Source organism: Callospermophilus lateralis, chromosome 10 (assembly GCF_048772815.1).
Source record: "Callospermophilus lateralis isolate mCalLat2 chromosome 10, mCalLat2.hap1, whole genome shotgun sequence".
Lineage (NCBI taxonomy): Eukaryota > Metazoa > Chordata > Mammalia > Rodentia > Sciuridae > Callospermophilus > Callospermophilus lateralis.
The window spans coordinates 119,243,700-119,258,235 of NC_135314.1; the positions used below are offsets into that span (position 1 = coordinate 119,243,700).

The 14,536-nt window shown below is 33.3% G+C and overlaps 1 protein-coding gene across 2 annotated transcripts in view; it reads right to left on the minus strand.

Annotated features, from left to right (window-relative positions):
• Rasa2 (RAS p21 protein activator 2) overlaps positions 1 to 14,536 on the minus strand; it is a 113,576-nt gene that overhangs the window by 40,618 nt on the left and 58,422 nt on the right. For both annotated transcript variants that reach the window (XM_076867189.2, XM_076867188.2), the window contains exons 6-10: positions 14,178 to 14,261; positions 12,395 to 12,467; positions 8,643 to 8,719; positions 7,594 to 7,695; positions 189 to 345 (exon numbers count right to left, since the gene is read on the minus strand). In XM_076867189.2, the coding sequence (XP_076723304.1) occupies positions 189 to 345; positions 7,594 to 7,695; positions 8,643 to 8,719; positions 12,395 to 12,467; positions 14,178 to 14,261 (493 nt within the window). The remainder of the gene's footprint in view (positions 1 to 188; positions 346 to 7,593; positions 7,696 to 8,642; positions 8,720 to 12,394; positions 12,468 to 14,177; positions 14,262 to 14,536) is intronic.

Below are 14,536 nucleotides of genomic sequence, written 5' to 3' on the forward strand. Positions count from 1 at the left end.
TATAGAAAATTTAATTTCCTAAATTTTTATCAGAGAATAAATCTGCATACATTGCAATGAATACTCTGGTTCAGATAAATAAATACACTTTTTCAAAAAAGTTGACACTCTGATACCTTTTCTTCATCATTTCAGAATTAGCTTGGCTTTTTTTATATTAAATCATATACTGAAAATTTCTAAAGTACCTGAACATCTGGTGATTTTAGCAGCAAAGTTTTCAAAGGACCATAGTACTCTGAAGGAAGCACATAGTCTTCTGTATAACATATATTTAATCGAAGAGATCCCAAGTCATCAGTTTTGGATGACTTGTTTCCATTATCTCGTGGCTGTAGCAAGTACCTAAAGTAAAAATACAATCAATTCCATGCATTGGTAATGAGCATCCAAGCAAGTTAGGTAAATAAATTAAGCTTAAAAAAAAAACAAACTAGGGCTGGAGGTTTAGCTCAGTGGTGGAGTATGTGATTAGTATGCATGAGGACTGGGTTCAGTCTCCAGCACCCAAATAAAATAAATTAAATAAACAAACTGAAAAGTCAACCCCAAAGTTAAAGCTAGGGCACTTCTTAGTATTAGGCTAGGAGGCTTGATACAGATTACATATTGCACTAGAAAGCTGTAAGTAGATTTTTATCCTGGAAATAAAAGCATGAAAAATAAAAAATTAAGATCTCAAAGGGATTAGTTAAAGAGTTTATTAGCTTGCTGTTTTAGAAAGAAAATGTAAAACTTACTTAAATTCAATGTATTTGTCAATAAAAATTTGAAATTTGACAAACTAAATTTAAGAAAGAAGCATTTAGATAAAATATACTGGGAGTTTGACTTTGTTTTTGCTTTTTATTTTTTGGCACTGGGAATTGAACTAATGGCTTTGCATATGCTAAGTATGTGCTCTCCTACTGAGCTACACCCCTAGCCTTGTGACCTAGTTTTAAAGTAAATTCTACATGTAAAAATTTTGACTTAGTTAGTGATTAAAGATTTTAAATAGCTTTTTATATTATTAAAAGGGTAACAATAATTATAGTAAAATGTTTTTTTCCAGACATCATACCAACATAATTTTTATCAGATAAGTAAAATGCAAAAAAAAAAAAAAAAAAAAAAAACCTATATGCAAAAACAGACACAACTTTAAATACCTCAGGAAAGAAATGTTTACATTTCTGTAGGATTCAAAACCAGAAATCTAAATTTTTAAAAAACTTTTTATCATGGAAATTTTACATGCATATAAAAGCAAAGAGTACATTGAACTCCATGTATCTCATCACCTAACTCCAACAGTTACTAGCTCAAGACTAATCTTATTTCAGTACTCTCCAATTTCACTCCTGCTTTATTATTTTAAAATGTTTCCAGGTATCTTATAGTTTCATGCATTACTTTAAAAACCATCATTATTCACTTAGGATTCAAATTCTTACAAATTTATCATAAATAGTTTTATATAATTTGTTCAAACCCCAAAAGGTATACAAATGATAATGCGTTAATAGTGTTCATGTTTCTTTTAATTTACAGATTTCTTCCACTCCCCACAAGAATCATGTACTTTGTTCTGTTCTGAAGCGTTCTTCACATTTGGGATGTTCCTTTGTCCTCTCTGTATTTCCTATATATTGGTAGTTAGATATAGAGGCTTGTTGTTTGGACAAGAATGCTTTATTGGTAGTGTTGTATAGTTCCACCAAGTGGTACTAATATCTGTTTTCTCTTTTGGGGATTTTAGTGGCCACTGATGATCACTATCTAGAGTCATTAACCACTAAAATTAATCATTATTGTAATTTTTATATTTCTATCATTCGCTTCACTTATTAGTTGGAATGCTTTTTATAAAGGAACCTCAGTAGTTTTGATATTTTTATATTTATCAGCTATGGTTTCCCCCACTGGACTAACTTATTTAAAGATAGAACAGAGAAGGACTTAATAGAATGCTTATTAGCTTTGAGAAAGATATCATAAAGACAGAAAAGAGAACCACAGAATCAACCAAGCAAAATATAAAAGACAAAGAGATATTACAGGGAGAAGAAATTATAGAAACTGTGTCACTACCCTCCTATTAAACCCCCCAATAGAGGAATTCCTATCTTGAAAGATCAACCTTCAGAATTACTTTCTGATTTGAGAAACACTGATGTAAAGATATGGCTAAAAATAACTGGAAAAAAGCCTGTTAGCAAAGGTGACTGAAGGACCTCTAAGTCCAGCTGGCTGATCATAAAACATCCTGACAAGGACATAACTTTCGTCAATTTCCCACAATCCAGGATAAGTCTCTGCAGCCTTGCAAATTCCAGCATCTAGCTTTATCAGCATATCTAAATGTGAATGTGAATTGCAAAGATGGAGTGCAAAGCCTGATATACTTGAAGAAGCTCAATAAATTTATGAAAATACAATGGCCAAGTGGCGTAAGTACCTGCATTATTTGGCAGCCAATATTTATGGAACAATTTATTATGGAAATGTTCATTTATAGACAGAAGAGTGCTAACAGTAATAATGGACACTCCCCCCCACCTGCTCTAGCACCTCCCAGGCACTCACCCTTTGGCTTTAACAAATTTCACCATGTACCATAGTGTTTTGATCTATATCCCCTATTTTAACTAATATATATGTCTTTTTAACCTGTAGGTAAACTATATGGAAAAGCAAATTATCAAAAAGGTGGTGTGTTAAGTACAGAGACACAAGAAGAGTTAAATAGTCTTAAGAATCTCTCAGCTAGATACTAGTCTTGCCAAAGAAATAGTGATGCTTCTAGGCCAGATGCTGCTTCCTCCTCTACTGTGCCTGGATGGGCTATGCCCATGTCTGCAACTAGTGTTTTCCAGACACAGTAGAATAACATCAATTGTATTACCGCTTACTCAGTTACAACTGGGTCTGCCTTTCTGGGACTGTACCTATCCATCTCAAACAATGTCTCCACATTCTACTCCACATTCTACAGTCAAAATAAATTTTGCTTAGGTTTGTTCTACAGAAATTTTACTCAGAGGGCAAATTTATTTCCTTATCTCCAAATTACTTGGGGAGTTATATCAGGATGCTCAAGAACTCCGGAAGGGTTCACTCCTGTCACTTTCAAATTTGCCCCCTTGGGTTTTCTTTGGCAGATAGGAAATCCCTATAGACAAAAACAATTCATCTCTGTCTACTTGAAAACAAAACAAAACCTTCCAAACATCACTGTTTTGCCTATCCCCTGAAACATTTAAAATAATATTTTACAAGGGTTACTCATTGCTACTAGCTTAAAACAGAGGACGTTTCTGAGTTTAAACATATTCAAAAGTATGCCAAAGTATAAATTTATTCTAACACGTTAGTCAGATAGTTTGGTTAAAATCCCTGCTATGTAACTTTGGGCAAGTCACTTAATCTCTCTCTGTTTCCTCTTCTGTTTATTAAGGGGTATTAATAATACCTTACTGACTTAATCCTTATAGCAGCCCCAAAGAGGTTAAATAAGCAAAGCACTTAGAATTGTGCCACTTAAATATATATTCATATATGAATGACATAGTTATTTATATAACTATATATGATTATTATTTGAAAATATTACAAAAGCTCAATTTAGTAAATCACCTGAAGGATGCTTATGAATCATGCAATATGTATTAATTAGAGCTCAAGAGAAAAGCCTCAAGATTTGTTAAATAGGAGATATCTGAAAGATCTAGGAAAGAATAAGGAAAAAAAAAAAAAAAAAGGCAAAAACCCCCTGAAGTATACTTTCCTTAGCTTCTGAATGAAATAATTCAGTTTCAAAGAATGAGAAAGAACATTGAATAAAGAAAAATTATTAATTGAAAGTGGCATTCCATTGCTATCTTTTTCATTCACAATTACAGAGGCATAAAAGCAATTCTATGCTCTTAAAAGTTAACAGGTTTGGTAGCCTCTTAATAGGAAACAAAAATCAGCATTTGAAAAATTTTAGCCATAAGGTTAAAATTGAGGGAGCAAACCAAAATTACAATTATTTGTACATAAAGCATAAGCTGAAAAATAACTGTTCAGAGGTAGCTCTTCTAATATTTGAAAACAAAACAAAACAAAACCTTCCAAACATCACTGTTTTGCTCATCTCCTGAAACATTTAAAATAATATTTTATTAAGGATGAAAGATGCTTTACATTTTCCAAATTCAAGTAGTAAAAAGATATTAAAAAAAACAAGGCCAGAAAAAAAAAAAGTGTTTGAGGACAAAAAGTGCCAAAATTGGCAAACCAGACAATCTCAAGTAAAACACTAATCTAGTTTTATAACTATTTATTTATGTATAAAGTGCTTACTTTGTAAAAACCCAATCATTAATTTTATCTACTATTTGAATATTACTTTCAAAATAAAAAAATACAACATAAAAAGATATTTATATCTATTTTTTAAATGTCCATTTATATTTTGGGTCACCTGGGGGAAATTATTATATCAATTTATACATGAAAAATTATGCAAATATTAAATTCTCTGATACTGAGGTAACTAATGAAATGACATGAACTAGATTATCCCTAAAGTTGTCTTTACTTTATAACATTCCAAACAATGGGCTATTATGCAAAAAAAAAAAAAATGCAGAAATTCTATGTGCATTTCTTTGGAATAATGGTGAGGATAGTAAAGCAGTAATAAAAACCATAATAGCATGATTTACACCCATTGCCAAAGGCCTTGCCTGTTACTGTACTGTTAACAACATTCATTCTCCTAAGGACTTCAGAAAGTATCCCATTATATAGTCAAAGAAAGTAAAGGCAAACAGATTGAGTTCAAGGTTATAAGTAGTTAACAGCAGAAGTGCAACTGAATCGGTTCCAGAGTCCATACTCTTAATCACCATCAATAGTCAACAAAGACTTATTGATGTTCTATTGTTATACTGATGTTATATTGTAAAGTAAAAAAAGCAAGGTGCCTTGCAGAATACAGTGTTTACTTATTTATGTAAAGAAAGGGGAAAAATTATGTTTTGTTTGAATATATACTTTCAGAAACTTCAAAACAGTGGTCACCTCAGAAGTGGGAAACTGAGTAGCTGAGTAGCTGGGAGGAAGGAGCAGGACACAGATTTTTACTTGACCTGAGATAAAAAAAATAAATATCTTTTTATGTTGTAATTCTATTATCTACACAGAGAAAAGTAAAAAGTAACCAAACCAACAATATAGTAAAAGTACCAAGATAATCCTTCACATTTGATCAAAGTATCAGCCTTAAGAACATAACACTACTAAAGAACTGAACAACCAAGAAAGGGAGGAGTAACTAAGTCGTCATATTATAATTTCAGAATAAAATTAAATTATAACCATCAAAAGTCAGTGTTAGGAGAAACTTAAACAAATACTAATAGAAATTATTGGAAAAAAGAAAGTGAACTGAAACTTTTCAAACAACAGAAGTGAACTACTACAGTTATTCTATCCCTTTGCTAATATGGAAATAAGAAGGCATGCCTGAAATCCCGAAGGTAAACAAAGCTTTTCTGGAGTATTCAAGCAGTTACCATCAACCCCACAAGGGGATGCTACAGCTCTACAATTCAAAATGTTTTGCTTCTATCTAAAAGGAAATATCATTCACATTTTTATACTTCCTTACACCTATGTTAGTATAAACAAATCAGCAGATGCTTCTGTTTTATGCTATGTCAATTTTAGTACTTTTGGCAAGTTACTTTAAAATATTTATACTATTGGCAAAAAGCAAAATCTACAGGAATAAAATTAATTTCTGTCTGCTAAAGTTTGTACAATCTACAGAGGTAGCTGGACAAAGTTTTGCTAAACTTGGAAAGTATGTCTGGAGATTACCTCACTTAAAATACAGGCTATGTGGCATATTTGAAGCTCATTGAGGGACTGTGGGAGGCAAAACAGTAATTTTTCTCTTCTATATAGAACCTGACAGAGTTCAGAAATTTTCATTTAAAAATGTATGCTATTTTGTGGAAGGCGGAAAAAGATATACTGTGGGAGGAAGGTGAAGAATCCCAAATGTTCATCAATTTTTCATTGAGACCAAGTTAAATTATTTTCCTTCTGTGGATGCATTTTGGAAATCATATAAAATGCCATCATGACCAATAAATCTTATATCTGCATTAGGGAGAGGAAAAATAAAATGAAAAGTTTAAAAATCAATCTGCAAGTGTTAGAAGACAACAGAATCCAATATAGTCCAGACAAGAAAAAGCATGACCAAAAGAAATATCTAAACATTCAGTATGTGGTTCTTATGGTTAAATAATATTCATATATATATCACATTTTAAAAATTCATTCATCCATTTAGAGACATTCTATCAGAAAAAGGATGAAATTCTGTTGTTCGTAGCAACACAGGCATTAAAAAAACCAATGCTGCATGTTCTCACTCATTTGTGGAAGCTAAAGTAGTTGATCAAATGTCAGCATGTCAGCAGAGAACAGAACACATGTCACCAGAGGCCAGGAAAGAGAGAGAGTACAGAGACACAGTAGATAATAGGTACAAAAATGCAGGTGTTAGGGGAATAGTTTTAACATTATAAAGCACCATAGGGCAGCTATGCTCTATAACAATTATAAATTTCACACAATTAGAGAAGAGTTTCAAGGTTTCCAATACAGAAAAATGATATTTAAAGAGAGAGAAATGCTAATTTCCCTGATTTGATCATTATACATTATATACATGTATTGAATTAAAATATTGTACTCTGCAAATAAATAAAAATATACCATTTTTTAAAAAGTGGTCTCTAAAAAGGCAAATGAGAAAAGGCATATTCATTTACATTCAGTTGAGACTCAAGTCTAGCATGATGGATGTGGGCAGCCTACTGCAAGGGATAAGATACAGATGCTTTTTCAAGTGCTGGAGACAGAAAAAACCATAGTTTCCCATTGGTTCTGTGAAGGAAATTAGCATCAATTCAGTGTCACTGACAGAGTCATGAAAAGGTAAGATAATACTCTAGCCATTACTGAGCCCCCAGAGCTCCAATAAAATGTATTTCTTGAATCAGCTCGACAATATCAAGATCCTAGAAACTCAGGAAATAACATCACGGCTATCCACAGTGCATTTCAACATAGTATGGTGAAGGAAAATCACTGGTTAGCTCTCATGAATGACTGACACCCCCAAATAAACCCTTTGCTTTCAAATATCCCTAGTTCCGATGATTGATAATAAAGCTTCTGAGCTGTAGATGTTTACTTCTGAGCAAGTATCTTCTCACATGGCAACTCATGTAATGTTTTATGTTCTCCACTTTCTCAGAGTTTGTAAAATTTCATTTTTAAACAGAAAAGTAATTCTGGATGATTCAGTTCTTTTATCTAAGGAGTACCATTAAAGTACTTATATTTGTAAGTACTTATATTTGAAAACCATTGAAGTACTTATATTTGTAAGATCATGAATTCATAACCAAATTAATTAATGTCAATGATTTCTTGCTTATTCAATAGCAATTTTAAAATGTTTACAGTAAGCATTTATTTGCATATATACTGTATTACAGAGGATTAAATTACAGAGTTCACTATAATATTTGTTTTTCTTACCAGGCTTGATAAGAGGTATCGTTTCTTAACACATTCACAGGAACCTTAATCTCACCCAGGAAAACATCTTGGACCAGGTTTCCATTATTCCACAAGTCAATCCTGAAATTGAAAACTGGCTTTATTTTTGGCAAATAATGTTTAAGTAAATGCACAACACCAAATAGTTTCAAATTACTTTGATTTGTATTATAGCATTAATTTTACATGCTGAAAAGTAAGAGATGTTAGCATTACCATATATCTCACTATCCAGACTAGAAATGCAAAATACTACAGCAGTTTTTATTTAAAAACACAAAAAGTGTCAATTCTAAATAGTCTAAAATGAGTCACACAAGATTCTTAGTTTGAAAATTACACTTTATTTTAACCTGTAGCAATAAGGATAACAAAGTTTAATTTGAGAAAAGAAACCAACAGAAGATTACAGTTTCTTTTTCAATTATAACCAATATGCAAAGACTGATGATTTAGAAAAATATATTACCTGATCACTTTAAACACATGATTAATATGCCCTTTAGATAAACACACTGTTAACACCACACCTACACATGCATTTGCCAAACTTCCCTTTCCAAAATAGCATAGATATTTAAGGCCTAGGAAATATCACAAACTGCAAACACATGCACCTGTTGAATTATCTTCTTACCTCACTGAAATTTCTGATAGTCAGCAGATATGTTAAGAAGAATAAAAAAATTATTTCTAAATTGGTGCAGATATAATTGCTTTTCCATCCATTATGCTATGATCCAGATATTTAAGAAACAATTACATTAAGAAAAAATTTTTAAAATACAACAAGTTAAAATTAGGTAGTCTTTGTTTACAAAATCAATATATTCTGCAAATAAATCAGGTTTTGAAAAGATAATCCAGATTAAATTAGATGCATTTTCCTCTAAGTTTCATTAAACAATTTACTATGGTGAAGTCTAGTAAGGCTGGTTCTTCTCCCTTTTCAGTTAAATTTAAATTTAGGATTTTTTTTTCTTTTTGCATATAAAAAAAGCAATTATGTAAATCCCCAAAGTACATACCTAATTTCTAGCTTTTCAATGTCCTCCTCTTCTACCTGGAATTGGGACTTTTTGGTGTAACTACTGGATCTGGTTACCTGTAAACAAAACAATTTAGTAAAAAAAAAAAAAAAAAAATTAAGTATCTTTTTCCCACATGAACTTAAAAAATGACCATTCCCAAATATTCAATACAGATATAAACAGAAGAAGAAAATGAAATAATATTTTACCTAAAAGTATGGAAAGTAAGCTATGAAAGTAGCAGGAAGGTAAGAATAAGGTAGTGTGCAAAAAAAAAAAAGAAAAGAAAAGTAAAAAAAAAAAGAAAGAAAAAAATCCTCGCCTCCATGCTGTTCCTATCAACTCAATATACAGGAACATTAAGCTCCTAGATCATGGGTTGTCTTCTAGTGGCCTGAAGAGTAAAAATGAACTAATTCAATGAAGCTGTACTTGCTTAAAATTGTTTAAAGACAGTCTCATATTTCTCAAGATACCAGTTCTACTCACATTTCTTTCTCCCATTTTTGATGAAAACATCAATGCCACTGGCAGGAATTGCCTCAACTACCATCCACCTGAATGGGTCACTCCCACACAGGCCTCTTCACTTTGTGAGTTTTCTCATCCTCTTCTCAACATGAGAATGAGATGATTCTCTTCTTTTCTAAGACTACCCCACCTACATATAGTATGTAATAAGCATGCAGTAAGCATTCACTCTGCTTTAATTGCAGCTTTCTTTACTAGTTTGTTTACCTTACTCAAGTACAAGAAAAATTCTCGCCTTAAATTATGGTCTTTCTTTCTTTTCCCAAATACGTTAAAACTATAATTCATCCTTCAGTCTGTGCTTCCTCAACACCCACTCACAGCTCCTATCTGGTCTCCTCATAGATTACCCTCCTACAATCTTTCTCTGCATCACCAATTCTGATGACCAGCTCTTAGTTATCACAGTCTTTGACCTCTATTTGACCTAGTGATCATACAACTATAGCTCCTTTGCCAGAACAACTTTGTCTTTGAATATACCTGGGCAATATTCTGGCAGCATTCTCTGCTCTGTTTTTTTCTCTGAGCCTATGGACATGGGTACTTTCTGAGGTTTTATCTTTTACTTTGCTCTAAAAACAACTTGATGCTGGATGGTGCTGTACAGTTTATAAAATGCTTTCACATGCATTATCTTCTTTGTTCATCAGATGTTGCTCTGAGGCAGGCAGGGCTAGATTTATTATCCTCATCTTAAAAATGAGGAAGCTAAAGTACATAAATTAAATGACACTGAATAAGTGGCTGAAGCAAGCCTTTTCACTTTTCCTCCTTTGTTGTACACCTCAACTCTGAGGCTTTTTTGGTAAACAAATCTTTATTATTATTATTTTTAGTTGTTGATAGACCTTTACTTTATTTATTTATACGTGGTGCTGAGAATCGAACCCAGTGCCTTAGACATGTCAGGCAAGTGCACTACCACTTTATCTTGAACTACAACCATCATTTATCTTGTTTCCAGTCATGAACTGCCCACTGGAGCTTTTTTTAGTCAGATTTCTTTATGTCCCAAACTAAGCCACATATCTTCTTTCTCCTAGTTTTCCTATTTTTCCAGACTTGAAACCATTCAACTCTTTTCTTTCCTTTTTCCTCTATAACCATTTTGTCATCTTGCCCTTTGTAGTACCTTTCTTATCTGCCTCTTCCTCTGTATTTCTATACTACTCTCTAGAACAGACCATTCCTAGGTTGGTTGGTTTGTTTTTCCACCTGAGCCACCTGGCCTACAAATCATGGTTAATTCTTTTCAAAACGCTGCTTTACTTTCAGACTCAAAAGAACTCAATGTCTAAAATTAAAGCACCCCAGCCAAGAAACTGGAGGGTTTTCATTAGCTAGTCCTGTTCTACTATTCTAATCCTGGTTGCCATTATTTTCTTAAACAAACTCAGCTAAATCATTACTTGTTGGGCTGGGGATGTGGCTCAAGCGGTAGCGCGCTTGCCTGGCATGCGTGCGGCCCGGGTTCGATCCTCAGCACCACATACAAACAAAGATGTTGTGCCCGCCGAAAACTAAAAAAAAAATAAATATAAAAAAAATTCTCACTCTCTCTCTCACACACTCTCTTTAAAAAAAAAAAAAAAAAATCATTACTTGTTGCTCTTTGGAGATAATCTGGCTGGCTGGCTGTGCTCAAAATGCTTTTTCCTCTCACTTACGAAAATTTAGTCTTTCTTCAAGCCTCTCCTGACCACCTCAGGCAAACAGTATCTACTGTATTTGCCTGTTGTATAGATGCATGCATATGTATGCTGTCTCCTACTCTAGCCAGAGGATAGAAAATGAACTTTATCTATCTTTATAACCAACTCCAAAGAAGCCACTAGATAAATGTTTCAAGGTCTAGCAGGTCCTCTGGTACACCAAACAGGTCTTGACTTTCAAAAACTCTTCTGCTTGCTGCAAGGCTCTGTAATGCTAGTAGATTCCATCCCATCTGCAGTCAAGGTACGTGGACTTATGGGGACAATAAAGGCCTTCAGTCAGTAGCCCTTTTTTGGTCAGTTGCTGCCTTCTTTGTTTTCTCCAGGTTAGATGTAACAACAAATAAATGTAGAATATAAATGCATAACCATTAATAAATGTAGAATGACTGCAACAAGCCTTAGCCAGGAAGTGGGAAAGTCACATCAGTACATTTTCTCCCTTCCTTCCACCCCCACAGTTTTCTATTTCACTTTAGTATTTTCTTCAGCCTGTGCTCTTTATTACAGTAAAATAATCAGGCATGACCTGAGATACCATAGTACTTTCTCAATTTTCAAAGAGAAGAAAAACATTAAAAAAAGAAGAAAAAGCACAAAATGTAACTCCTTTTTGTAAACCTTTCTCACAAGTTATTATCAACTGCAACATGTTCCACTATTATACAACCTTTAGAGTTTGAGATGCTTTTCTGTAGTCTTTAAGTAATAAAAAGGATTTTTTTACTGGATGCTCTCAAGTAAAAAAAAACTCCAAAGCACTGTGTTTGGGACAATTTTTAGGCAGATGAAGATCTCCATGAAAATAAATAAGCATGTGTCCACAGAGTAAATTAGACTAAAAAGAATTTAATAACACCCCCTCCTTCTGGGTACTAGGGGATCAAACCCAGGGATTTGCTCATGCTGGGTAAGTGCTGTATCACTGAACTATACCTCCAGCCCCAATAATAAGATTTTAGTCACAAAGTGTTTTATACTTTCAAAGGGTTCTTACATGCTCTGGGCATTATAAAAACACTCCTAAGTTGGGTAGAGCCGCTAATGTTTTCCCTTACAATATTACCCTTTCACAAAGTAAAAAAAACTCAAGTCTCACACTGAGTGACTCATTCAAAATCAACTGGGACTACAGCTCAGATCTACTGAATGATAACCATTCTTACTTCACTAGTGGTTTTGAAACAGTATGCTGCAGAAGAGTCTTGTGGCCATTACGTGTCAGGTGGGAAGTTGGACAGGGTGGGGAGGATATAGAAGAAGGTATGATGGTGAGAATGGAGTGGGGGTGGATGACCCTAGCCTTCCCTACTACCAAATCAATCAGAGCTCTACTTTTATCTGTTTTATATGCAGTACATGGTTCTATTGCTTTCTGGACAGAAAATGCTTGGTTGCATTAGTTGATAAAATGATTATTATGGCTGTGGTTTGGAAAAAGAAATCAAGTAGAACTCAATCTTAAATATTCATTGTTAACATTTATATAAAACAAGAAATTACCTCAAAATAAAAGATTTCATTAAACTGCGGATTGCTTGTTTTCTTCTTTACTTTTGTCTTCTTTTGGTCATTCCTGTTCCAATGTGGTAGAGTTTTACCTTGTAGAACTTAATAGTACACAATTATAAAACATGCTATTTCCAACCAGGGAGCCTGACCTCTGTTTAAATGTTAAGATGACTCAGGAAAGACTGCAGTTTTAAATATTATTGGGGTTGGGGGGCAGACAAGATATCCCCACAAACTCAAGAAAAAGAGAACGTTCTATACGCCAAGAGTGTATTATTCTGTCTATGCCTATACCAGACTGACTGCCAAGCTCTCTTCAGAGTTTTAAAATACATTCTATGACATAAGCAACTCAGAATAAATAATGAGAAGGCAGGCCATGAGATTTACAGTGCCTTTACTTATGTTAAAAAAACACCTGAGTACCAAAAAAAGTATTCTTAACTTACTTTACTTCTTGAGCTTCAGCTAATAATAGTGACTGAAACATGTTTTTTAGTTTGAAATAATTATTCAGAGGAGATTAGAAAGAAATGTACAGCTAAATCCTGTGGCTGTACCCAGCCTTCCCCAATGTGAAAATCTTACACAGTATGGTACAATAGCAAAACCAGCAGTGACTTTTTAAAACAAATTCATATGCTAAATAGTTTCTAATTATATGTTACTAAACAATTACACTAAACAATTTATATGTCAGGTACAGATAACTAAGTAAAAAACAAAGCCAGTTCTACTAGATTGAACATTATTAACATGCACAATGAAATCACTCTGATAGCACTAAATGTTATATGATTATTTGTTTTAAAATTTAAAACCATCATACTAATAGTAGCTTGCCATTATGTGAACATCCATAGTTTAGGCACAGTATGGTATTAGATACTTTATATATATATAGTTTTCAAAGTGACTTATTAGCAGTTTTTTTTTTTTTTTTACATCAGAATAACTAGAGCTCTTGGGGATGGAGAGAAGGGGTGTGTGTGTGTGTGTGTGTGTGTGTGTGTGTGTGTGTGTGAGTGAGAGAGAGAGAAATCTTGTGCTTTTTATTTCCTGATTCTAAATCCCCAACTTGTAGAAAAATTTCAGACTACTGAGTCCCTTAGATAAACCATAATGAAGCTATATAATACAAAATATCACAAAACTGCTGAAGGTTTTTCTCATAAATTATCACAAATTAGTTAAACCAATGATCTACACTCCACCATGCTCTAGTACTTCAGTAGTTTGTCTACAGCTTAGAATTCTCTTTGAAGAACACGGATCTCATGAGTAGAAAAGGCAATTTTCAGTCCCAAGCTGCTTTCCAGATAACATTATAGAAATTGCCTCATTTTCTGAGTTGGAATTTGCTGGTTTTTTTGTAATGCTGGGGATCAAAACTAGGGCTTTGTGGATACTAGGCAAGTGAGATTGGTGTCTACTAAAGCAGGATTTTACCTGTGTACAATTTTAGGTCATTTAAAAGGAGGAATATTAATAAGTGAAGAAGGCCAAGTTTATGTTTCAAAGCACATTTTTAATAGTATGAGACTGAGGTTTTTCCCTACAGACTAAGCATATGACAGATTTAAAATGGCATTTAATATTATTCTGTAAAAATAGAACTTGTTTGTTTACATGTATTTAATGAACTCACCAAAGATTCTTTTAAAGTATTATTTTATGTCTTAGTTACTAAGCATTTGCTCTAAGAACACTATTTTTCCAATTCTTAAAACCAACTTTACACTTAAAAACCCAGTACCCATTCAATAAACATTACCTAGAAGGACCCACTAGAGAAACTGTTGCATAAGGATCACAGCTTTGTCCATTTATGAGAGGCAACCCATGGCACGCCTTGATGCTAAAATGGAATGAAAGAGATTAAACATGTTAGAGTCAAGTTAAACAATATGACACATTATCTTTTTTGTGTGTGTGCTGCTGGGATTGCACAAAGCTTCGTGCATGCCAGGCAAGAGCTTCATCACCATGCTACATCCCCAGATCTAAAACATTATTTTAAACACAACCTAATATATTCAAAGAGCTCAAAACTGTTTCCCACATGTCTGCCTAGATACTACCTGCCCCTAATAAATCATGCACACATTTATTTATGCTGTATTTTCAAAAGAG